Here is a 24368-nt window from a genome sequence, read left to right as displayed (position 1 = left end):
TATCAACTCACTACGCAAGTTCAACGACTTTTTAATATCTTCCTTAAATTTTGAAATGCCAGCTGCAACCTTAAAACTTATTCCTCTGCACAGTGCTAATGCCAGCTTGATTTCCAAACAACTTTCTTATGGATTCAGGCTGCTGCCGAATGCCATCACAATCTCCAAAAACTCAAATCATCAATATCTTGTTTATCGGACTTAGTCTTAGCTCAATTGACTACATCCGCATATTCCCCTTCTCGCCGCACCCAAGTTCGAAATGACTAGAGCCGTCTACTTTCCCGACTGCACCCAAGTTCAAAACCCCCTTCCTGTAATTTAGGGTTTACAACGCGGATTATGATTCATCAACCCTTTTAATACATTTCTTTTGTTTTTGTTTTTTTTTTCTTTCTGTACGGCCGATATATGAAATCTATGAATGTTTTAAGGCAAAAAATAAAACATAGATTTATTCAGTGAATATTCCGTTGAATTGTTCTGCCGGCCACTGAGAACATATGAATGTTTGAAGCAATTAACGATAATCCAACTTTCATTGACGTTTTTGACAATGTTAAACCTCGAATGTCATACTCAAACAACAATAATATAACCCAAAATCCTGTCCTATATATCTGCATTATGTTGCACCAAACTTTAACACAACACATTCGCCACATATCAGTTTCAAAAGCATAATGTCTCTCCAAGAGTTCTCCGGCGGGGATGATCGAGTCCACATTGCCGGAAGTACTACAAATGGTTTCGATCCAAAAACCGGAATATATCACTCCCCTCTCAACCTTGGTCCCCGTTACAAAATCCCCGCCAAGCATAACCTCGACACGGCCACATTTGTTTTGTCGCAGTTTCCGCCCCATCATGAGGCCGAGTCGCGAGTTGCACTCATTGACTCGGCCACCAACGAACGAGTCACCTATGAACAGCTTCTTCATTCAATTCATGCTCTTGCTTCAGGCTTGTACCAGGCACTTGGTGTTAGAAAAGGGGATGTGGTTTTTCTCTTGTCACCTAACTCACTTTTGTACCCAACCATATGCCTGGCAGTGTTGTCAATTGGTGCAATTTTAACCACGGCAAATCCAATCAACACCGAGTCAGAAATCGGCAAGCAAGTTCGCGATTCGGGCGCCAAGCTTGCTATTTCATCTCCTGAGGAGCTTCACAAATTGGTCCCAACTGGGGTGCCTACAATATTAACATCAAGGCCGTTGAGTGGTGATGACTCACTCACCATTGAACAGTTGATTGAAGGTTATGATCCCATTCCAACCGAGTTAATGCAAGCCCGTCCGACTCAGTCAGACACTGCTGCTATTTTGTACTCCTCAGGGACTACTGGGACAAGTAAAGGTGTAGTTCTAACACATGCAAATTTCATTGCCATTATCACAATGCTCAGATGGACGGTGGACAAAACATCAGCACAGGACGATGTGTTTTTGTGCTTCATTCCTATGTTCCACATCTATGGGCTTGCTTTCTTCGGCCTTGGATTGTTTTGCGCAGGAACCACCACTGTTTTGATGCAAAGGTTTGAGTTCAACACCATGTTGGATGCTATAAAAACTCACAAAGTGAGCAACATACCAGCTGTGCCTCCGGTGATTCTTGGACTAGTAAAGTACGCAAGCAAAGCTGCCTGCGACTTGTCGTCTCTGAGGAGGGTGAGCTCAGGGGCTGCACCGTTGAGCAAAGAATTGATTGATGAGTTTAGAGAGCGGTTTCCTTGGGTTGAGATGAGGCCAGGCTATGGCCTAACGGAAAGCTGTGGTGCAGCAACTATTTTCATTTCAGACAAGCAGGCAAAGGCTCACTCCGCCTCTTGTGGGGTGCTGCTGCCAGGTTTTTCTGCTAAGATAGTGGATATCGAAACCGGGGAGGCCTTGCCGCCATATAAGGAAGGAGAGCTGTGGCTAAAGAGCCCTACTATTATGAGAGAGTATTTGGGGAATGTGGAATCAACACTTGCAACTATTGACTCAAATGGCTGGCTGAAAACTGGTGATCTTTGCTATTTTGATGAGGAAGGCTTCCTTTTCATCGTTGATCGGATAAAGGAGCTCATCAAGCATAATGGATATCAAGTTGCTCCGGCGGAATTGGAGGCCATACTTTTGAGTCATCCTCAAATTCTTGATGCAGCCATTACACCGTGTGTTGCTTACCTCCCTCTTTCTAAATGCGAACAAGCTCCTTATATCTGCATCCATATCTATATCTATATCTATCTGTGTATATAATACGACTAAAAATGATGCAGTGTTGAAGACGAAGAAGCAGGACAAATACCAATGGCATATGTGGTGAGAGCAGCTAGTCCGGATGGACTCACTGAAGACCAAGTCATCCAATTTGTTGCCGGCCAGGTACTTTGAGCTCATTCTGCATCCTTTTTCAGTAGCCACTAATCTTGAGAAACAGTCTTCTAACTTCTGTACTCGAAATTTTCAGGTGGCTCCCTACAAAAAAGTAAGAAGAGTGGACTTTATCTCTGCCATTCCGCGGTCACCAGCAAGTAAAATCTTAAGGAAGGAACTGGTTATTTTACAAAACAAACAGCAAACAGTCTCTAGATTGTAATGCCTTTTTATCTGCCATTCCGGGATAAGCAAATTACAAAATATAAAGTAAGAGTTATAGATTATTGTCGTTTGAATCATACATTTGAGGTTTTTAAATTCAATAAAGATCAATGTTATCCATTCTAAGAACCAATCCATGTTTCTCTAGCATGCATTGCTCACTCACCATATAACCCAAATATGGGAGTTAAAGCAATTCGATGAGAGGTCCTGAAGATTAATGACCTGAATGAGCCACTGAATATGTCGGCACTTTTTGTTACAAAATAATATCAACTTGGAAAATGCCTAGACCTCGGCTCCATAATGTTATAGCCCCCATATATTGGGAAGTAGACATCTTTTTGACGGTACTAGGCATTCTTGTCATGTTGTTTTTAGATAATAGCAAACTGGGGTTATGCCTGTACAACAGATGACAGATCAGTCAGTAAACATTTCAGACAGGGCAAAAAGACTAAATAAGAAACACCAAGTTCTTAAAACTCACTTCAGCAAGATATAGCAAAATATCAACTCGCCCTCCTATAACACCTACTCAGAAGGATACAAAAGCACCGTCGACTGTTATGTCATTCTACCAATTAGATGTTATCTCCTAGGCTCCTACCCCTAGCATCAAACATTATTATAATTCTCTTCTCTTTTTTTTTCTTAGAAGAAGAGATAAAATTTAACTCCGTCGTGTAAGTTTATCTTACATTGCCGGTCCCAAGCCCGGATAAAGGAGGAGGGGGAGGGCGTCAGATAGTCGACAGCCGGCACTCCATGATTACGTCGAATCCTTATGAAAATGAATCCAGAACGAAATCGCGCTAAAGCTAGGGCGTCACCCGTAAGTGGCGCGCTGTGTGGCCCGAGCACAGTGATAAGTGAGCAAGGGTCACTGTATCTCCATCGGCACCCGGATGCAGTGTTAAATGAGCAATGGGGCTATAGAAACTTCTTTTCGAACGACTCCACTCAAAGTTGTTTGGGAGCATATGCTCCTATCAACTTTACACGGGACACACAAAAGAAGTACTTTGATCCTATTAGACGGGGAAGGGTGAAGAAGCTAGGACAGAAGGGTAGAGTTCAAGAGAGCAAAATGCGTTTAGGAACGTGGAATATAGGAACCTTGACGGGAAAATCTATGGAAGTAGTAAAAGTTATGGTGAGGAGAAGGATAAATATTATGTGCCTACAAGAAACTAAGTGGGTTGGGCGTAAGGCAAAGGATCTAGAAAACTCAGGGTTTAAACTATGGTATTCGGGCACAAATAGAACGAGAAACGGTGTTGGCATCATAGTGGACAAGACCTTGACACAAGATGTTGTAGATGTCAAGAGGGTAGGAGATAGAATCATGGCAATCAAGATTGTAATAGGACAAGAACTTATCAATGTGATTAGTGCGTACGCACCTCAAGTAGGGTTGGATATGAGTTCGAAGGAGAAATTTTGGGAAGACCTTGGAGACTTGGTGCAAGGAATTGCTCAGACGGAGAAGTTATTTATAGGAGGAGATTTAAATGGACACGTGGGCAGGGAGACAGGCAACTATGGAGGTTTTCATGGTGGCCATGGTTTTGGGGAGAGAAACGAGGATGGGGAAGCTATCTTGGATTTTGCAATGGCATATGATCTCTTCTTAGCCAACACCTTCTTTAAGAAGAGAGAAGAACATGTGATCACCTACAAGAGTGGGTCGTCAAAAACACAAATAGATTTTCTTCTAATGAGGAAAGGGGATTGTATAACTTGTAAGGATTGCAAAGTTATACCAGGAGAGAGCGTGGCTAATCAACATCGCTTGTTGGTGATGGATGTACATATCAAAAGAGTGAGAAAAAAGAACAAGACTTGGAAGTGTCCAAGGACTAGATGGTGGAATCTAAAAGAAGAAAAACAAGCAATTTTCAAAGAGAAAATAATCACCCAGTGTGTGTGGGATAGAGAGGGGGAAGCTAACCAAATGTGGGATTCCATGGCTAGTTGTAACCGAAAAGTAGCAAAAGAGGTATTAGGAGAGTCCAAGGGCTTTGCCCCACACCAAAAGGAATCTTGGTGGTGGAATGAGGAGGTACAAACAAAGGTGAAGGCTAAGAAGGAATGTTGTAAAGCCTTATACAAGGATAGGACCGATGAAAATGGTGAAAGGTATAGAAAAGCGAAGCAAGAGGCGAAGAAAGCTGTGAGAGAAGCTAAGTTAGCGGCTTATGACGATATGTATAAGCGACTAGATACCAAAGAAGGAGAGTTGGATATCTATAAACTAGCTAGAGCAAGGGAAAAGAAGACAAGGGACCTAAACCAAGTGAGGTGCATCAAGGATGAGGATGGAAAGGTTCTTGCTACAGAGAACGCGGTTAAAGACAAATGGAAAGGTTATTTTCATAATCTTTTCAATGAAAGACATGAAAGGAGTGCTTCTTTAGGGGAGTTGAGTAACTCAGAAGAGTGTAGAAACTACTCTTTTTATCGTAGAATCCGGAAGGAAGAAGTGGTTGTAGCTTTGAAGAAGATGAAGCATAGAAAAGCAGTAGGCCCAGACGATATACCAATCGAAGTGTGGAAAGTTTTGGGAGAGACAGGTATAACATGGTTCACTGACCTTTTCAATAGGATTTTGAAAACGAAGAAGATGCCAAATGAGTGGCGAACGAGCACTTTGGTGCCTATCTACAAGAATAAGGGCGATGTACAAAATTGCATGAACTATAGGTGTATTAAGCTAATGAGTCATACAATGAAGCTTTGGGAGAGAGTCATTGAGCATAGATTGAGGCAAGAGACACGGGTTTCGGACAACCAATTCGGGTTCATGCCAAGGCGCTCAACCATGGAGGCAATCTATCTCTTACGAAGATTGATGGAAAGATATAGAGATGGGAAAAAGGATTAACACATGGTCTTTATAGATTTGGAAAAAGCGTATGATAGGGTCCCAAGAGACATTCTTTGGAGGATTTTAGAGAAGAAAGGAGTACGAGTAGCATATATCCAAGCTATACAGGATATGTATGAAGGAGCAAAGACTGCCGTAAGAACTCATGAAGGACAAACCGAAAGCTTTCCCATAACTATAGGATTACATCAAGGCTCATCCTTAAGTCCTTACCTTTTTGCGTTGGTAATGGATGAGTTAACAGGACATATTCAAGATGATATTCCTTGGTGTATGCTTTTCGCAGACGATATAGTGTTGATAGATGAAACTCAGGAAGGGGTAAATGCAAAGCTTAACCTTTGGAGAGAAGTGTTGGAATCTAAAGGTCTTCGCCTAAGCCGATCAAAGACAGAATATATGGAGTGCAAGTTCAGTGCAATGGAGACCAAAACGAGTTAGGGGTGAGGATCGGAGATCAAGAAATACCAAAGAGCGACCGTTTTCGTTACCTAGGATCTATCTTGCAAAAGAACGGAGAATTAGATGGAGATCTCAACCATAGAATACAAGCTGGATGGATGAAGTGGAAGAGTGCATCCGGCGTGTTGTGTGACCGCCGTATGCCACTGAAGCTCAAGGGAAAATTTTATAGGACGGCAATAAGGCCGGCGATGCTGTATGGCACAGAATGTTGGGCGGTGAAGCATCAACACGTACACAAAATGGGTGTAGCGGAGATGAGGATGCTTCGTTGGATGTGTGGGCACACGAGAAAGGATAAGATTAGGAATGAGGATATCCGGGGTAAAGTAGGAGTAGCCGAAATTGAAGGAAAGATGAGAGAAAATCGGTTACGGTGGTTTGGACATGTGCAAAGAAGGCCTACTGACGCTCCGATTAGAAGATGCGACTATGGGACAGAGGTTCAGGGCCGAAGGGGTAGAGGAAGACCTAGGAAAACTTTGAGAGAGACCCTAAGAAAAGACTTAGAGTACTTGGATCTAACGGAGGACATGACACAGGACAGAACACAATGGCGTTCTAAGATTCATATAGCCGATCCCACTCAGTGACTTGGATTTTCCAAGTCTCCAACCGAGAAGTTATCCTCGCTCGGGAAATTAAGGGAACACTACCTCAACCTACATGCTCCACTCACAAAGCTTCAACATACAAGCTTCAACAAAAGAAAATTCAAAGAACTTAGCGAAGAAGGCTTTGGTGATTTAACACAATACGTTGAAATGAAGGAAAGCTTATTTATTGATATCCCTGATAAGTTACAAATATGTACATATACTTGAATCAAAATAAACAAACAAGAGGAAGTCTTCACAAAGGTTGCTTAGGAGAAGTCTCAGCAGTCGGTAGAGCCCCAGAAAGAGAAGGCACCGGAGGGGGATCATTCGGAGCCTCAGCACTGGACAGAACCCTAGAAGGAGGAGGCATCAGAGGTTGATCATTTGGAGCTTCATTACGCGGTACAGCCCCAGAAGACGAAGGCAATAAATGCCTTTGGAACAAACCCACAAATCTCTGATGATCAAGTAAAACCTGACCATCAGATTCCTTCATCTGGTCAAGCTTCCTCTTCATGTTTGTAGCATAGTCATGTGCGTGCCGGTGTAACTGTTTATTCTCATGCTTAAGCCCTCTAATCTCCTGTTTGAGACTCATCACTTCAGCCGCCAATGATTCAACTTGGCGGGTTCGAGCAAATAGGCGTTGGGCCATATTAGACACAGAACCTGCACACTGAACACTAAGAGCCAGAGAATCCTTAACAGCCAACTCATCAGACCGTTTGGAAAGTAGTCTGTTATCTTTGGGAGTAAGAAGGTTCCTGGCCACTACCGCAGCGGTCATATCATTCTTCATCACGGAATCCCCAACGGTAAGAGGACCAGTAGGGGAGATGAAGGATGGGCGCCATATGTTGTCTGGAGAAGGCGGGGCTGCCTCTTCAACAAGGTTCAAGTCAAAACGACGGTCGGAGGGGCCAGACATTTTCAAAGGTGTTGAAGAGAGAAGAGGTCGGACAAATCAAGATCTTAGAAGTGCAAGAATGGAGCTTCTACTGGTGGATATTCAAGTGTGCTTTGGAACTTAATGTCAGCCCCTATAAAAATCTGCACTCGACGAAGCTTCAGAAATCGAAGAGGCGCCTGCTCAGAAATCGAAGAGGCGTTTGCTTTCTCAAAAGCTGGGCTGCTCAGAGACCACGAGGGTCGATCTCAGAAATCGAAGAGGCGTTTGCTTTCTCAAAAGCTGGGCTGCTCAGAGACCACGAGGGCCGATCTCAGAAATCGAAGAGGCACCTACTTTTCCAGCCTTGTCAGCACCTGTCACACGCACACTCAGCTTTGCGGAAATTATGGGCATTCTGTCGAAGATTTCTGGCGAAGTAGAAAGCACATGAATCGTACTGTTCAATCACCCACTTCCCACACGCAACAGTAGCTCATGGGTACCACATATAACTTTGCCAAAGTTCTCTGACAAAGTTGAGACTACTTTTCCAGCCTTCTCAGCACCTGTCACACGCACACTCAGCTTTGCGGAAATTATGGGCATTATGTCGAAGATTTCTGGCGAAGTAGAAAGCACATGAATCGTACTGTTCAATCACCCACTTCCCACACGCAACAGTAGCTCATAGGTACCACATATAACTTTGCCAAAGTTCTCTGACAAAGTTGAGACACGTGAAGCTTGCACTACATCGCTCTGACCAAGAAGGGTAAAAGAATAGCAAAGAAACAACACTAACAAAGTTTAGACACATAAATTTTGAAGGCCTAGCTACCATATTATTACCCACAAGGGTAAAGGAACAGTACCACTGCTGGATAATTGGAAAGTCCCGGTGTGTCAACCTCTGTGCTTCGTGGCAAGGTAGACTAGCAAACATGCCCAACCTTTACTCACATTCGAGAAAACACTCCCAACAAGATTGCTTGCCCCAAAATCGAAGAGGTATCGCCCTCCGAATCTCGAGAGCCAGACTCCCAACATGATTACTTTCTCAAAAATCGAAGAGAGGGTAAAGGAACAGTACCACTGCTGGATAATTGGAAAGTCCCTGTGTGTCAACCTCTGTGCTTCGTGGCAAGGTAGACTAGCAAACATGCCCAACCTTTACTCACATTCGAGAAAACACCCCTAACAAGATTGCTTGCTCCAAAATCGAAGAGGCACCGCCCTCCGAATCTCGAGAGCCAGACTCCTAACATGATTACTTTCTCAAAAATCGAAGAGAGGGTAAAGGAACAGTACCACTGCTGGATAATTGGAAAGTCCCTGTGTGTCAACCTCTGTGCTTCGTGGCAAGGTAGACTAGCAAACATGCCCAACCTTTACTCGCATTCGAGAAAACACTCCCAACAAGATTGCTTGCTCCAAAATCGAAGAGGCACCGCTCTACGAATCTCGAGAGCCAGACTCCCAACATGATTACTTTCTCAAAAATTGAAGACACCGCTCTTCGAATCTCGAGAGCCAGACCCCCAGCAGGACTGCTTTCTCAAAAATCGAAGAGGCATCGTTCTCCGAATCTCGAGAGTCAGATCCCCGACAGGATTGCTTGTTCGAAAACCAAAGAGGCACCACTTTCCCAACTTCAAGAGCCGGATCTCATTGGATAAAGCTTGTCTGTAATCTTCACACGCAACATCAACTTTCCAGATACCACAAACCACTTTTTCAAAGTGCTCTGACAGAGTTAAAACTTGTGAAGCTGGCAGCTCCCACTACCGTGCTATGACCAAGTAGGGTAAAGGAATAGCATTATTACTTGATGTTAGGGAGACTCCTATATATGTCGACCTCCATTCCCAACGGACAGGCAGATCTGCAAAAATGCTCAACCCTTCCTCTTATCTGAGAGGGCACTCCCAACGAAGCCTTTCGAAATATTCAGCTTTCTTTCCCCCCGATAATACCTCTGTAAACAAGCTATACTAGAGCAAGAATATCTCATATCATCAGGGTTAAAAGCAAGAGTATCCCATATCATGCTTTTTCCCTGTCTTTTCCTTTGGCCTTGTTCTTACCTGCAAGACAAGGAGAAAGAGAGCAATCAGTCAGCACTTGGAATCAAGCTTCCAGCCAGGAACTGACTGCCTGGAACCCCTTACCTGATTACTTACCTGGCATTGCTCTCGAGTACTCATCTTCAACATCTTATGCTTCCAGGGAAGATACCGCATCTGCCTGAGGAACAGATAGGGCAAGTGAGAAGGATACAAGGAAGCATGTGGAGACAAGCGTAACAGCACACGTGCCGATACATCCACTACTCTGTCAAAAGCAAAAGTATCCCATATCAGCAGGGTCGAACGTACTCTAGATTTGATGGACTTGTTTTGACCCTCAAATTCTTCAGTCGGCCTTATACTCTGGAGGAAACCAGAAAACCCTCCAGCCCAGTTCAAGAATAAGCATGTGGAAAGTTACTTCTTCAAAAGCAAAAGTATCTCATATCATCTCTTCTCATTTTTCTTCTCTTTATCCTTCATGCTGCCTACAAGATAGGGAGAATGTGAACAATCAGCCGGAGCTCTGATTGCTTACCTTGTCTGTTACCTTTTTCAGCAGATCCCCTAGCTCGGCGACTTGGGGGACTCCTACTACATGGTTTGTATCGCGCTTGACCAAGCCTGAAACTACAAGTAAGCTTCAAGTGACATTGATACATTACCTTGTGCATCTCCACCAGTTACAGATACCACCCCTGGATGGAGGAAGAGTACTTCCAGAGAAGATGCCACATTTACCTATGAGACAGATAAGGAAAGTCAAGACGATACCACACTCCGGTACTTAGAAGTTTCGTGGTTACGAGATCATTCTCCCACAATATTTCCTAATGTCATTTGTACTAAATCATTCACTTGTACTCCCTAAAGGAGAGCTTGAACCTATGTACTTGTGTAAACCCTTCACAATTAATGAGAACTCCTCTATTCCGTGGACATAGCCAATCTGGATGAACCACGTACATCTTGTGTTTGCTTTCCTATCTCTATCCATTTATATACTTATCCACACTAATGACCGGAGCAATCTAGCGAAGATCACAAAAAGTGACCGTTTTCGCTACCTAGGATCTATCTTGCAAGAGAACGGAGAATTAGATGGAGATCTCAACCATAGAATACAAGTTGGATGGATGAAGTGTAAGAGTGTATCCGGCGTGTTGTGTGATCGTCGTAGGCCACTGAAGCTCAAGGGAAAATTTTATAGGACGGCAATAAGGCCAGCGATGTTGTATGGCACAGAATGTTGGGCGGTGAAGCATCAACACGTACACAAAATGGGTGTAGCGGAGATGAGGATGCTTCGTGGGATGTATGGGCACACGAGAAAGGATAAGATTGGGAATGAGGATATCCGAGGTAAAGTAGGAGTAGCCAAAATTGAAGGAAATATGAGAGAAAATCGGTTCCGGTGGTTTGGACATGTGCAAAGAAGGCCTACTGACGCTCCGGTTCGAAAATGTGACTACGGGACAGAGGTTCAGGGCCGAAGGAGTAGAGGAAGACCTAGGAAAACTTTGGAAGAGACCCTAAGAAAAGACTTGAGTACTTGGATCTAACGGAGGACATGACACAAAACCGAGCGCAATGGCGTTCTAGGATTCATATAGCCGACCCCACTTAGTGGGAAAAGGCTTTGTTGTTGTTGTTGTTGTTGTTGTAGAAGAAGAGATAAAATTTCCCAAATGAAATGACAAACACAAAAGCTTGTATAGTTTCAAGGTCAAAGAAGCTGAATAACCACCAAATACCTTCGGACCTATAATACTACGTCCTAGTATGATCTGCACCATAACATTTTGACTGTCATACACTTTACTGAATTATATTAGATTAAGATATAACCATTGTCATGTTCAAGGCAAGAAGTCAGTTTTGGTATATAACCTTCTAATATAAAACAATTCATCAATGAAGGCATACGAGTATAAAGAGAGTTTACAGGACAAACCTAAAAGCATCAACCATAACAATTTGGACCTCTTGTATCATCTCTTTCCAACCTAGAATCAGTTTTTCCAACCAATTTAACCAGATGGACGGTGTTAATCACTTAATGTTAGAAGGAAGGAAGAAACAATAAAACCCGTCCAGAGTGAGACATCCATGGCTCCATGTAAGCACCATGCCACTACATTTCAAGTTCTTTTGAATACCACCAAATAAGAGAGATACTAGAAAACTCTTAGATAAAGCAATCTTCAATTGGGTTATGTTTTAGTTTGGTAACAAAAAATAATAGTTTTTCAGAAAACCACCCTCTTGTGTCATTAGAATTGGTGAATACAATTATTAAAGAATATATGTTAAGCATTTGAGTTACATCTGCCTATGTAGAAATGTATGTTTTTTCTATAAATGTTATTGATGATCTTAAAAAGGAAAATAGCTATTAAGAAGAAGCAACAGTGCATCACCATAGACGATTTGAAAACGATAACACCTTTCAAATCCAAAAATTAACCTAACTCTGAACCTCTTTTTCCTCTCTGTCTTAGTTTGGACCAAAACAATTTCACATGGATCTATGCAAAAACTAACAAGAAAGAAGGACAGTATTTCCCAAGTAAGAAGATATGACTCGCCGGCATAAATAAAGGTAAATATGGCATGTACAAGTATTTAAGACTTTCTTAGAGTTCACGACTATCTGAGATTCTCATGTTCACACATATCCTGGTTTCAGCACTACATAAATTATGAGATGGATAGGGAATGTGGCATAAATAATCCTCCAAAAGCTATATTGGTGGTTAGCGAGCTATTACTAGAAGAAAATTAATTATACGAATAAACAAGTTTTGCTTAATAGCTAAGAAGGTGCAATGATGCGGCATTGGAACTACAGAGTAAAACTGATCAGACCTAGTAGAAGATCCTTTTTTCGACCACAAAAATGATATATGTTTATGAACATCTAAGACAAAATAAATATCAACAGAGATCTCTTAAGAGGGAAGCGTCATTACCACATCGTCCGCAGGTTCACTCTTCTCAAGTGGTTTGTGAGGGTTCTTCGTTGAAGAGTCCAACTCAAGTTATTTTTCAGATGACACGTGTTTAAAAATATGGATCATCATCAAATGATCAACATTTCCATCCCCCAATAATTATATCCATTCCACTAGTTTCAAGGACTCTCATTGTATATGTGAAACCTTGAATTACCAATTTCAACTTCCATTGTCCAAGTTCTCTAACATTGGAATAACCCAGTCACCATCCATTTTGCGATCCCCATCTACTTTGAACTCCTTAATTTCTTTTGGAGCTGGCATTTGTCTAGTATTTCGACGCCCTAGGAAAATAAGATCTAAAGTTTTCCTCCGAACATCATATATCGGATTGGACTCAATCAGGCACCCCTTACTATAAGCCTCTCTAAGAAAAACAGTTTGACTATTACGTCTGGTTGATATGTAAAATATTCCAGGGTGCTTCAAGATAAGCTCCCGCACATTAACATCCACAGAAAAATCTCTCCGAAAATGAGATAATCTTTCAACCTCAACCATCTTCTCTACTGTCAAACTCAAGAACTCGTGAAGAATACCAACCGCCCGTTTCTCATAACTCTCTATCCCTCCACAAGTACGAATGCGGACAACCTCTTTCCTGTCATAAGGCTTCACGTAAGGAAGCCTTTGCCAATTCTTCAACTTATCTCTAAACCCTGCCTGGATCTCATACCCTGTTGGGAAATTTATAGGGAAGGCGTACTTTGTCTCAAACTCACTCAACCACTTCTCTTTAAATTCCTTCTCTCGCCATTTCTCAATTTCAGCAACACCCAAATTCTCATCTCTACTAATCAGTTCTACAACCTCTAAATCAATCAACCTAAAATCCTTTGAATATTTACCAAGGATAGATTCTCTGAAATCCTCGGGCAATCCAAATTCTCTCCTGACCAACCTCAAAGCATGGACACGAAGAGTGCCACTCACAGACATCATCAACAACTTCTTTACACGATGAACAACTTTGAGTTCCCATTGTTTCATAGCCATTGCCTCTTCCTCTATTAAACCCCACATTTTCTTACTGATCCTGCAACACAAACTGCATCGTACGGGATGTTTAAACACCTCAAAAACATGTGGGTATTTGTGAACAAAGGCGCCAATGCCTACATTAAGCCCCACAAGGTTCCTCCATCGAGACATCAGTTGCAAGGACACAAAGGGTCCGCGCTTCCGACTGGACATGAGGTCATGGAGCTTTAGGATGATATCGAGCTTCTTGAGGTGGGTTGTGAGTTTGTCTAGCTTCGAGTCCCTTGTTTGGTCTTCTAAGCGTGTTCGGGCCGAAATTACAGGCTTTAGCCATCTTTTTTGTACAAAGGAATTGAAGGGGCCAAAAGGGGTCACTTGTGAGCATAATACAGAAGCTTTGAACTCGAAGAGGCTGAGTTTGGAGCTTTCGAATAGTCGCATGGGTCCTGATTTGGTGGGTTAAGATAACCTATTTACACAGCCCTCATCAAGGGTTGTGGTTGGCTTGTACATCTGCCCCTGCCTGCGATTCTCGAAGGCACAAAATGCAACGACTCTATCAGAAACATGGCACATAAATGTATGAGAAATTACAATAATCTGAGTAATAAGAACAAACGATAATAGAATCTGAGTAACATGACAAATAAACAATAATCGGGTTTGGCCTTGGGTTTTGAAAGAGTTAATTCCATGTTGGCTGATTCCAACCGAATCTAAAACTTTCATCATCTATTTTATAAATCACCATCCACCTTAAACTGTTGCCCGATAATCAAATTAAACCTGAAACCTTCAACTGCATCAATGATTCAATATGGCCCCCCAAAACTTGTCAGCATGCTTCAATGGCACCCGCTGCATTTCTTCTCCTCTTTCTATATCCTTAAACCTCCCCATTCCGCAATTTATCGGCCGAGATTTACCGGTGCCAAGCGACAGAGAGTATTAAAGTTAGACAAGAACATTCTTGTTTGGTGATGAAATGCAGATTAAACAAAAACAAAACCAAAAAGAAACGAAAAAAGAAAGGAACCAAAGCAATCAAGGGCGATGCAATTCATAAGCCATGTTGCAAATACTTCACTATCACTTGTCAGAAATACCGATCACGGTACACCCTTAATTAACCACTTTGTTGCTAAAACCCGTATTATTCTATGATACAACGAGAGCTGTCAAGAGAGAGAGAGGCTGACCCGTTATTGGAGCGTTCATGGTCCTGGTGAGCTTCGAAGATCGACGCTTGTGTATTTACAGAGAAGCTCTGCAACCTCAGCAGCGCAAATATAAAATGTTTTCTTTTATTTCGTCCCCAGCTTATAATCGAAACTAACACTTTTCGCGTGAAAAAGAATATTAATTAGCTCTTTTTTTTTGTTATAGTGTACGGTTAATAAATTGACTCTCGCCGTCTCGAGTGGTGTTTTGATCATTTCAATTATTTTCACAAACAATTTTTAGTTTTTTTTTTTCTTTTAGTTTTACATCCGTTCTTAATTTTTGAACGTCGAACTGAATAAATTATACGAATGGGTGGCATTGGATGGGTTGCTAGGGATTTTGCTGGGATTTTTAAATGTGCTAGAGGTATGGGAGATTTATTATGTGGCACTAGTTTGATGGCGGAAGCAAAAGCAATGAGATTGGCATTGATGGCTTGTGTGGAAAAGGGATTCAAGTTTGTTCAGTTGGAGACGGATTTGAAGGTCTTGGTGGAGATGCTAAATGGAGTCTTGGCTCTGGAGGCAGCAATAGAGGGTATCTATGGGATATTCACCATATTCGACAACAATTGAGTTCTATCGAGTTTTTATTTACTCCTTGTGCATCGTGTGGCTTCTTTTGCCACCCGTATGGATGAGAATCATTTGTGGAATTGCTTTGAGCCGGAATGGTTGTTTAATATTCTGGCTTGTCTTTTACTTTTTGTTAGCTGCATTCATTTTCTGGGGACTGGCTAAGTACCCATAAGCGGTAAGATAATATGTTATAGGTCATCTTATCATATTAGATCGTTAATTGGTGATTGTATTAAATATATAAACGCATTGTAGCCAAGTCCCACTTCTCTTTACAAGTTATAGAGTTTAGATATGTTTCTTTTTAAGATTTGATCAAAGTACTTTGACCAATAAACACGTCAAGAGTTTTCAATTTATTTAAATTACATGTCATTTTGTGTTTTTCTAAAATAAAGATAGTATAAATTTAATAATATATGTTTTTAGTTGATTGGCACATATGTGTTTAAAAGTACTTTTAAAATGGATTATAAACACTTTTGAAACCAATACCTTAGTAAAAATGTTAGTGAATCTTCAAAAAGCATTTGAAATGTTTCCTAAAAGAAACACATAACTGATTTCTTCCAAAATGCACTTCATATACTTTTACAACCCAAAAATATTTTCACCAAAAACGTTTTCCATCATTTTAAAAGCACTTCTAAACATGCCCATAATATCCTCCATGTATGCTTAGAAGAAGTGAAAAATAAAACGATTCCTTGCATATAATCATTTCAAATGTATCACATCCAGCTAGTTATTCCATATATAATCAATCTAAAGTTTTCAAATGATCGAATATTGTTTTTGGGTGAGGATTACTGCTTCTCTGCTTCTGCTCAAGACTTGCCACGGACAAGGATCCTCTCCGGAACCTCTTTGTGGGGATCCGGAGATCAATCAATAGTGTCCGCTCATCGTACATCGTGTGGTCAGTTTTCTTTAGATACTATTTATATTCAATTTTAAATTTTAAATTTTAAATAATTTCTAACCGCATGATATACGATGAAAGAACACGATTGATTGATCCTCCGGATCCCCACAAAGAAGATCCGGAGAGGATCCTATTCCACTTTCCACTACCAAATACTTTATCGAGGCTGTGCTACTCTCGCTTTGGCACCCCCACTTCTTGATCAAACCGAAGCTGGACATGCGGTTAGGAGCTTTGACTCCGGGAAACTGATCTCTCACCGTTGTATTCCATACAGACGTAGAGCAACTTGGTTAAAAGAGGTAAGGAGACAATACTCCCAACTCCAAGGAACTCAACCAAATAGAATGTTTCTATTAGCATACGAAAGCAGTAACAACCAAACAGCATTCAAAACCGGTTTGGCTGTGATAATTGAGGGGTAGCTACTATTTCGAAATGAGACCGCATCTAATGTCTCTAATAACAACAAAAAAAGTTCCAAAGACGATGCTTAACAAGAAAATAGAAGTGAAATTCATGTTAAATCAATCAATTTAACAAAAACATACACCAGAGTCAATACGATGAGTCATAATGATATCCGTCAATTAAACTATAAGAAGAAGTGAAATTCATGTTAAATCAATCAATTTAACAAAAACATACACCAGAGTCAATACGATGAGTCATAATGATATCCGTCAATTAAACTATAAGAAGATAAGAAACCGACAATGAAAGCTTTTATTACAAAAGGGATTTCATTAGCATATCAATACACTAGGATTTTGAAGCATTCAGATGTTTCATCATTGCATTAGTAGATTGATGAGCAAAGTACTTCTGCTTAAGCATTACATATGGGTATCCAATGAATGACAACAGGTGAGCTGGTTTCGAGAAGGAAAGTATTTCATACCACACTTGGTTGTTCTCATCCAGTTCAATTGAGAAGCGTTCTTCCCCAGCCTACGTTCCACAAAATTTGTGGACCACAAATCAGTTTGGATTTTCATATAACTCTATGATTTATAATCTTCTCTTTCCAAGTTAAACACCTCTTGATCTTAAATTCACGAAGAAAATATAAGGCATGACTGAACCAAGTGAAAAAGAACTAACCAGCAGATGACCTTGAAGGGTACCACCTCCAAAACGGAAAGATGCCATGGCCTGTTTACTTCTCTTATTTTCATTTACATATACAACCTGGAGAGGCATCATGACCCACGGCAGAAACTCCTTGACGCAAACACAAAACTTGACTCCATTTTGAACTGGCGTCTTCGGATCAACAAATGCCCAATTCAATCCAAAATGCCTGCAAAACCACACAGATTCTGTCATATGATAACGTTTTCCTTTCTCAACTGAGATTCCTTTAATCTAGAAACGACATTGGCTGACCTCCAGTCCTGAAGAGCCATCTTGCCCTTTTCATAAGCGTCCAGACCCGAACCAACCAAATTGCGAGAATGGTTTAACAAGAAACCATCTTTTGAGAGCCCTTTATCTTCTTGGAGGGAAGACAGGGACTTAGCAGTAGCTCCTTTGAATTTAGGGTCATAGTTAAAGCTGCCTGACCTGGTTATAAGCATAACGCACAAATGCATAAATAAGGCTTCAATTCCAATTCGTCGGTAGCAGAAATGAATATATATATTAAGAGCAATGTTGTTTACCTGTCAATGCAAGCTTTTTGTTCCTGAGGAGTTGGCCTGCCCCAGCTCAAGAAAACCATGCCTGCCAAACGCATCCGCAGTAGTAAAAATGAGTCATTGAGCAAAAGAATGTTTGTGCTCATGGAGTTCGAGCAAACCCCCCATCAAATTCAAGCAAATGAAAATTAAAGAATGCAAACAAATCGTATTTCGACATACAAATGGCCATTGTTATTTCGACAACATAAATATTTAAAATGCAAAATGAAGTAAAGAAAAAGCAAGCTTGGCCAACAAATAGAAGTAGCATTCTCCGAGGAACAACACCCACCAAAATTATATCAACCCCCTAACCGCAGGAAACGTATTCATCGCTAATCTAATGAACCTAAAACTATAAATTCTTTAATTTTCTGAAATTCGGGTTCGTAAAAAGTTTAATTCTTCAAACAATTCAAACAACAACGGCAAAAGCCCAAATGTCATATCTCAACTTGGAAACGCAAAGGTAAGAGCAGATGAAGTAATCCAAATCAGGGTTCACGAATCATGAGGAGCTAGGGTTTTGAATCAGAAGCCTGAATACATAACCAAATAATTATATAAAAAATGAGGAGGAGGAGATGAAACTGACTTTGGTTGCGGTTGCGTCCAAGTCTGAAAGATTAGTCGAAATCTGAGGTGGAATTGAGAAGAGATGGTGGCGCCGCCGTCGCAGCTGCTTCGAAGCCGTCGAAGTCGCCGGAGACGGACTGGTGTGGGGGTTTATCGCGTTGGGCTTGAACTGAGAAGGGGACTGGTCTCTGCGTTTGGGTGCAGAGAGACCAAGTATCTCAACACAGGGCATCGGTTGGGTTGGTCGGGTTAGATCCGTTGGCCAATCCAATATATGCTCAATCCCAAATTTATTGTCACCAGAAAAATTGGCAGTATAAGGACAGCTCGTGTCTTGAAACTAATCTTTTTTCTCAGTGGGGTTACCGAGGCCATATATAATAATAATGTGTTTAAATAGTGCATTATTTGTCACTTAGTATTATGATTTAGTGTTAGTATTCTTCGTTTGTAATTTAGAGATGTTAGATTCGATTCTCGTCAAAAGTACATTTGAGCTATATTATTGTTGGTCAATTGTGAAACTAATCCTCATTCCTTTAGTATAGATAATATCATTTTTTCCAAAGGCAAAAAAAAAAAAAAACACTACACTATCTTGTATAAAAGAAATCTATTATATATAAATAGAATGGAAAAAGTGAATACTGATTTGGTGTCACCATGCTTCAATAAAAATATTTGGACAAAAAAGTCCCCAAAACAAAAAACTTCAAAGGCATTCCAAAATAATACATCCAATAACGTAGGGTCATTTTCGTCATTTTAACAGTATTTCTTTAATAATTCACTTTTTTATTTTTTTTAAATTAGTACCTTACAATAAGCTAGCAATAATGTGATTCAATTTCTTTATTTTTAAACACATTCAAAACATCTTAAGAGGCGTGTAATGCCGGTTATAAAAAAGGTTTTTCGCACGTGGATAACAATGTGATTAAATAAGTTATCAAATGATTTTTTTAACAAACGATATTATCTATACTAAGGGAAGGGGGTGGGCTTAGCCTCACAATGGACTAGCAATAATGTGATTCAATCAGTTATTTATTAAATATCATTTTCTCTATTTTTAAACACGTTTAAAACATCTTAAGAGGTGTGTAATGTCAGATATAAAAAAGATCTTTCGCACACGGATAATAATGTGATTAAATTAATTGTCAAATGATTTTTTTTTAAATTTAGCCTCACAATAGGCTAGCAATAATATGATTCAATCAACTATTTATTAAATATTATTTTCTCTATTCTTAATGAGTATTTATCAAGTATAGCCAAATATTAGACCCTAATTTCAAAACTGTTAGTTTTTATAAAAACTTTCAAATATATCCAAAATATCACTTAAATAGACACAAATACCCATAAGCTTTAAACCTAATAAATTAAAAAACCAAAACCCTATTCGATGAAAAGATCTCACAGCTAAACCTTAAAATTGGAGGAGACCTAGTGAAGGCATCGACTGTTGGTGAAGAATTATCACCCCTACACGAAGATGAGTGTAGATGGTTATTTTTTGCACTTTTTCTTGTCTATGTTTTCTCTTTGCTTTTGTAGTTTCTTCCATCGATTGAATATTTATGGAAGAATGAACTATCAATTCTTGCAACATTATTTATCTCAATTTTCCTTTGTATTATACGTGCTTCATTTAATTTTTCATCTTTGCATTATTAAGGGTGTTGTCTATGTCCGGATTTTGTTTTGAAGGTTATCATTGACTATGGTAGTGAATCAAGAGATTTGTTGTGTTCTTAGAAAGCGCAAAAAGCATATTTTAAGGTTTACGGAATAGAAATTCTTCAAGTGCATATTAGAAAAATTAGTGAAAGCACCACTTGATTATCGCACAAGAATCTTTTAATCAACAACTAGTTATTTGAATGAATTAAGGGTATTTGAGTCTATTTAAGTGATATTTTGGATATATTTGAAAGTTTTTATAAAAACTGACATTTTTGAAATTAGGGGCTAATATTTGGCTATATTTGATAAATACTCAGATGTCACAGCCCGTCCCGAGATTTTATTCATCGAGGATGTCAAAAGACGGAATTACCCTTGACGGGTATTAAGGTATGTGTGTGTATGATATATTATTTGGACTAAATATACATTCCTAAACTTTTGGAGAAAATAAATTAAGTTGGATTAAATTGGATTGTATTTTGTGTGGTTAGGGATTAAAATTAGTATGTATGGTTTTGGTTGGACCACACACCCAGTCAACCCTTCTCTCTCTCATCCCCGTGCTTCCCTCTCTCTTCCTCTCCGTTCAGTCTCCCTCCCTCACTCTCGAACGTACGGACAACCTAGGAACCTCCCATTTCTTCACGGATCGAAGGTTCTAAGGTAAGATTTGAACTCCTAGTAAGCTTGTGAGTTAGTATATGTGATTTTTGGAACTTAAAACCCTCAGAATCATCGTGAAACCATAACCCCAAAAATGTGCACTGTTCATGCATACGTAAAATCTTGCATTTTAGGGAATTTCAAGCTCACAGTGAGCTTAAGGAGATCCTCACGAGCTTCGGGGTACTTCGTTGGTAGAATTTGGACGTCGGAAGACCGAGATCGGAGTTTTTCAAAATTGGCCGGATTATCGTGCTTCCTCAGGTAAAATCTAGTGGATTTTGGACCTTGAAACTAGTTTATTGTGATTCTACATGTTGAGGGCTTCAAATTGATATATTATACGAAGAAAACGGTTGAGAAACGAAGGAGAACGAAGCATTTGAAAATTCCCCAGTTTTCTGGCCACCGGAAAAACCAGTCCGGTGAGCTCGCGAGGAAGAAGGTGCGCGTGGGCGACCGTGGACCCGTGCCTTCCTTGGCGCGTGGGGGCGCATGCCACATCAAAAAATTATTTTAAAAATTTTTCGACGTCCGTGACGTCGAGTAGGTCAATGTGGTATATTCATATACCCAAATTGAGCACCGTATGAGAAGTTATTAAGAATTGTTAGTTAGGTGCCTTAAATAACGTTTTATAGTTTTCGCATTTAGGTGAAAATGTGAATTGACGATCCGACCGTTGGATCGTCACCAAACTTTGATGCGTTGTAATACGTAATATTTGAGGATTATAGGAACTTACGGATTGGGAATCCGAAATGCGGATCTTCCGGAATTGGAGTTGTAAGTCCATAATATAGAATGTTAACCGTCACTTGGTTTTGATAATTGACGGAGATTCGACCGTTGGATGGTAATGAAATTTTAGGATGCTGTCCTAGAGGTATATTGTGGACCTCTGGAAGTTATGGATTTGAAATCTGAGTTGCAGATCTTCCGGATCAAACTGCGTAGTGACGTGTTTTATATAAGTTATATATTTTATCGATATGATTTCTGAGATTGGATTTGATTATTGTTTTAGGCGCCGATCATCATGACGCCTTGACGTATTGTGCTAGGGAGTTGTAGGGCGAACTCCAGGTGAGTGGGCAGTTTTGTTTTCGTATTACCTATATACTATTGTTTTTCCCAGAAAATGCGTTTATTTGAAAATAATGATTTAAATTGCCATGCATGCAATTGTTGAGATATTTGGTTTGATAATTGATGCATATATACGTGAATTGATGCGGTGGATGCACATGTGAGTTTTTATATTATTCAGACGATTTATTTATGTGATTGCGTTGTGAGCTCATAAACTGCACATTTGGTATTAGTGCTTATAGTATTCACCACACCGCACGCTCGCCTTGGATCCAAGTAGATGGATGTCGTACAGACCACTAGAGGTGGTTCCGACATGCCAGTCGTACAAACCATTAGAGGGGTTCCGACTGGTGGGTGACCTTAGATATGCGCGCCGATGATTGATGAGAAGCACTAGAGCGTATTATTTCACCATCTTAGTTGTACAGACTACTATAGGTAGTTCCGACTTATGTGCAGTGTAGTGCCGTACAGGTCACAGTTGGTGACTCCGGCTGGTTGAGACATTGAGCTATAGAATCAGCCGTACATGACCATTATTAGGGTCTCCGGTTGATTTATTATTTCACCTGATTTATATTGTTGCATCCTTATTATATTTTGACATGGTATGGCATATTCTTTCTGAGATGGTATATTGATAGTTGACGAGCTGAGTTTTGATGATATATATATATATATATATATATATGTTTATATACAAATATATACTATTTTCTGGGAAATTATACAGGTTTTACGGAGAGGGGTTAGAAATGTTTTAAATGAAATGTTTTCGAAAAACTTTGTTTTACTGACCCACTCAATTTTGTTTTTCGCCCCTCCAGGTTCAAGTTAGCAGAGCTTTGGTGGCTACGAGGAACCCAACGGCGTTCTGACAGAATTCACAAAAGTAGGACTCACCCTCGGGGGTTTCCATTTTAGTAATTGTATTTTAAAAGCTTCCGAACTGTGTAAATGGTTACGTCACTCTCACGTGACGGCCAGCATGCCTTCCTTCGGGATGGGGTGTGTCAGTTGGTATCAGAGCCTAGGTTGCAATTCTGGACATCTTGAGAATTTCCTAGTGTCTTCTGTCAGAACTATACGGCCTCGTAGCGAGCCACGTAGTTCGGATGAACCTAATTTCCCTGATATAGTAGTTTGGGGGGAAATTATTGTCATTATGATTCAGTCTATTATCTAAATGAACCTTTGAGACTGGTTATAAGTTAAATTTGAATCCCTTTAGGGATATGAATGACCTAAGGGAGCAGATTGATGGCTTAATCATTTGGGAAAAGGCGTTTCAGATTATGCAAAGTCAAGGGAATCTTCCTCCCGACAGGTGGGTCGAGATGACTACCTAGTTTTTTAGTGTTGAATCTGCATTCTGATGGAGATAGGAATGTTATCCGATGATATCGGAAGGACAGCTATTTGGAAGTTGTTTAAAGAATTGTTTAAGAAAAAGTTCATTCCTTCGGCATATTGTGATGGTAGTAAGCAAGAATTTGCAAATGTGAGACAAGGAAAATGACGATGGATGAATATTATAGAAAGTTTACAGACTTGCCTTGTTTCCATTCGGATGTTGTTGTTAATCCGGTCGAGGTGTTATGTCGTTTTTGGCTGGATAATAAGAAGAAGTGGCATTCTTTGGCGACCACTATCCAATGTACTATTTACCAAGAATTTACGAGATGTTGTTGAGAATTGAGGACTCTGAGAGCATGATCAACGAGAGTAAAGAAGAATAAGAAAAGAATGGTAATTAGAGGAAAGACAATAAAGTTAAAGATCCGTCATATCAAGGACATCCAAAGACTCAGAACTTCGAAAGAAGTGAAGTTAGAACTAATTCTTCCAGCTTAGGTTTTAATGCCACTGGTCAGAGGCGAAGTGATAGATTTACTGGTGATCCCAAATCTTAAAGACAAGGTGACTCGAGTAAGGGAAATGTACCTTTGTGCCGTAGGTACAATATTAGACACTTTGGAGAGTGTGGGAATCAGTGAATGTGTTCATGTGGACAGATGGGACATAGAGTTATAAATGGTCCCTAGAATCAGTTGTTACCCAGCAGTCTTCCCTGACACCACAATATCGATCCAGCAGGTTTATGAACTTAATAGTTTGGTCAGATGGGCCGTGGGTACAAGGATATTTGATGAGTTATAAGTCCAGCCGTACAGGCCACAAGAGGTGAATCCGGCGGACATATTATTTGGAAAATTGATGAGTAAGTCATACAGGTCACTATAGTTGACTCCGACTTATGTGCTAGCATGGATGGTTGAGCTAGAGAATCAGCCGTACAAGTCATTCTAGCTGACTCCGGCTGATATATTTCTTATTATGGACGATGTTGCCCAAGAGAGTAATGTTGGAGCACGATCGAGGCGTATTTATGTATTTCTAAGGAAGAACAAGATGATAATATTACACCTTCAGGA

The 24368-nt window shown here is 40.3% G+C and overlaps 3 protein-coding genes and 1 long non-coding RNA gene across 8 annotated transcripts; 2 read left to right on the top strand and 2 right to left on the bottom strand.

The window, feature by feature from the left end:
• Nucleotides 1-520: 520 nt before the first annotated feature.
• Nucleotides 521-14824, bottom strand: LOC103408282 (protein ROOT PRIMORDIUM DEFECTIVE 1-like). 4 transcript variants are annotated; one of them, XM_070808973.1, is made up of 5 exons: nucleotides 14695-14824; nucleotides 12470-14018; nucleotides 2758-2995; nucleotides 2299-2468; nucleotides 521-2209 (listed from the first exon to the last, which is right to left on the bottom strand). In XM_070808973.1, the coding sequence occupies exon 2, from the start codon at nucleotides 13934-13936 to the stop codon at nucleotides 12674-12676; it is 1263 nt and encodes a 420-aa protein (XP_070665074.1). In that variant the 5' UTR covers nucleotides 13937-14018; nucleotides 14695-14824; the 3' UTR covers nucleotides 521-2209; nucleotides 2299-2468; nucleotides 2758-2995; nucleotides 12470-12673. The 4 variants fall into 4 exon arrangements, with proteins under 4 accessions (XP_070665074.1, XP_028949879.1, XP_070665076.1 ...); XM_029094046.2 differs by having other exon boundaries at nucleotides 521-2468; XM_070808975.1 differs by lacking the exon at nucleotides 2758-2995 and having other exon boundaries at nucleotides 521-2468.
• Nucleotides 684-2612, top strand: LOC103418463 (probable CoA ligase CCL5). Its single transcript, XM_070808980.1, has 3 exons — nucleotides 684-2161; nucleotides 2270-2375; nucleotides 2461-2612. The coding sequence occupies exons 1-3, from the start codon at nucleotides 684-686 to the stop codon at nucleotides 2587-2589; spliced, it is 1713 nt and encodes a 570-aa protein (XP_070665081.1). The 3' UTR covers nucleotides 2590-2612.
• Nucleotides 14825-16930: 2106 nt separating the features above from the next.
• Nucleotides 16931-18829, bottom strand: LOC103408291 (UPF0548 protein At2g17695). Its single transcript, XM_008347151.4, has 5 exons — nucleotides 18500-18829; nucleotides 17887-17947; nucleotides 17612-17788; nucleotides 17327-17525; nucleotides 16931-17173 (listed from the first exon to the last, which is right to left on the bottom strand). The coding sequence occupies exons 2-5, from the start codon at nucleotides 17943-17945 to the stop codon at nucleotides 16985-16987; spliced, it is 624 nt and encodes a 207-aa protein (XP_008345373.1). The 5' UTR covers nucleotides 17946-17947; nucleotides 18500-18829; the 3' UTR covers nucleotides 16931-16984.
• A 1890-nt stretch (nucleotides 18830-20719) lies between these two features.
• Nucleotides 20720-23151, top strand: LOC139190557 (uncharacterized). 2 transcript variants are annotated; one of them, XR_011574862.1, is made up of 4 exons: nucleotides 20720-20838; nucleotides 20973-21102; nucleotides 21866-21924; nucleotides 22761-23151. It is a non-coding gene; the product is annotated as an uncharacterized lncRNA (long non-coding RNA). The 2 variants fall into 2 exon arrangements; XR_011574860.1 differs by lacking the exon at nucleotides 20720-20838 and having other exon boundaries at nucleotides 20850-21102.
• Nucleotides 23152-24368: the final 1217 nt, after the last annotated feature.

This window comes from Malus domestica, chromosome 02, assembly GCF_042453785.1.
Source record: "Malus domestica chromosome 02, GDT2T_hap1".
Classification (NCBI taxonomy): domain Eukaryota; kingdom Viridiplantae; phylum Streptophyta; class Magnoliopsida; order Rosales; family Rosaceae; genus Malus; species Malus domestica.
The sequence above is the reverse complement of the archived record's forward strand: the minus strand, read 5'-3'. Positions and strand labels throughout refer to the sequence as shown.

Bases quoted from the DNA above. Each gene is read 5' to 3' on its own strand.
- LOC103418463 (XM_070808980.1), top strand. From the start codon at position 684: ATGTCTCTCCAAGAGTTCTCCGGCGGGGATGATCGAGTCCACATTGCC. The intron at 2,162-2,269 runs GTGTGTTGCTTA...AAAATGATGCAG, and splicing joins CTTGATGCAGCCATTACACC to TGTTGAAGACGAAGAAGCAG. The intron at 2,376-2,460 runs GTACTTTGAGCT...CGAAATTTTCAG, and splicing joins TCCAATTTGTTGCCGGCCAG to GTGGCTCCCTACAAAAAAGT.
- LOC103408282 (XM_029094046.2), bottom strand. From the start codon at position 13,936: ATGCGACTATTCGAAAGCTCCAAACTCAGCCTCTTCGAGTTCAAAGCT.
- LOC103408291 (XM_008347151.4), bottom strand. From the start codon at position 17,945: ATGGTTTTCTTGAGCTGGGGCAGGCCAACTCCTCAGGAACAAAAAGCT. The intron at 17,526-17,611 runs GTCAGCCAATGT...GTGGTTTTGCAG, and splicing joins ATGGCTCTTCAGGACTGGAG to GCATTTTGGATTGAATTGGG. The intron at 17,174-17,326 runs GTTAGTTCTTTT...TGTGGAACGTAG, and splicing joins CCCTTCAAGGTCATCTGCTG to GCTGGGGAAGAACGCTTCTC.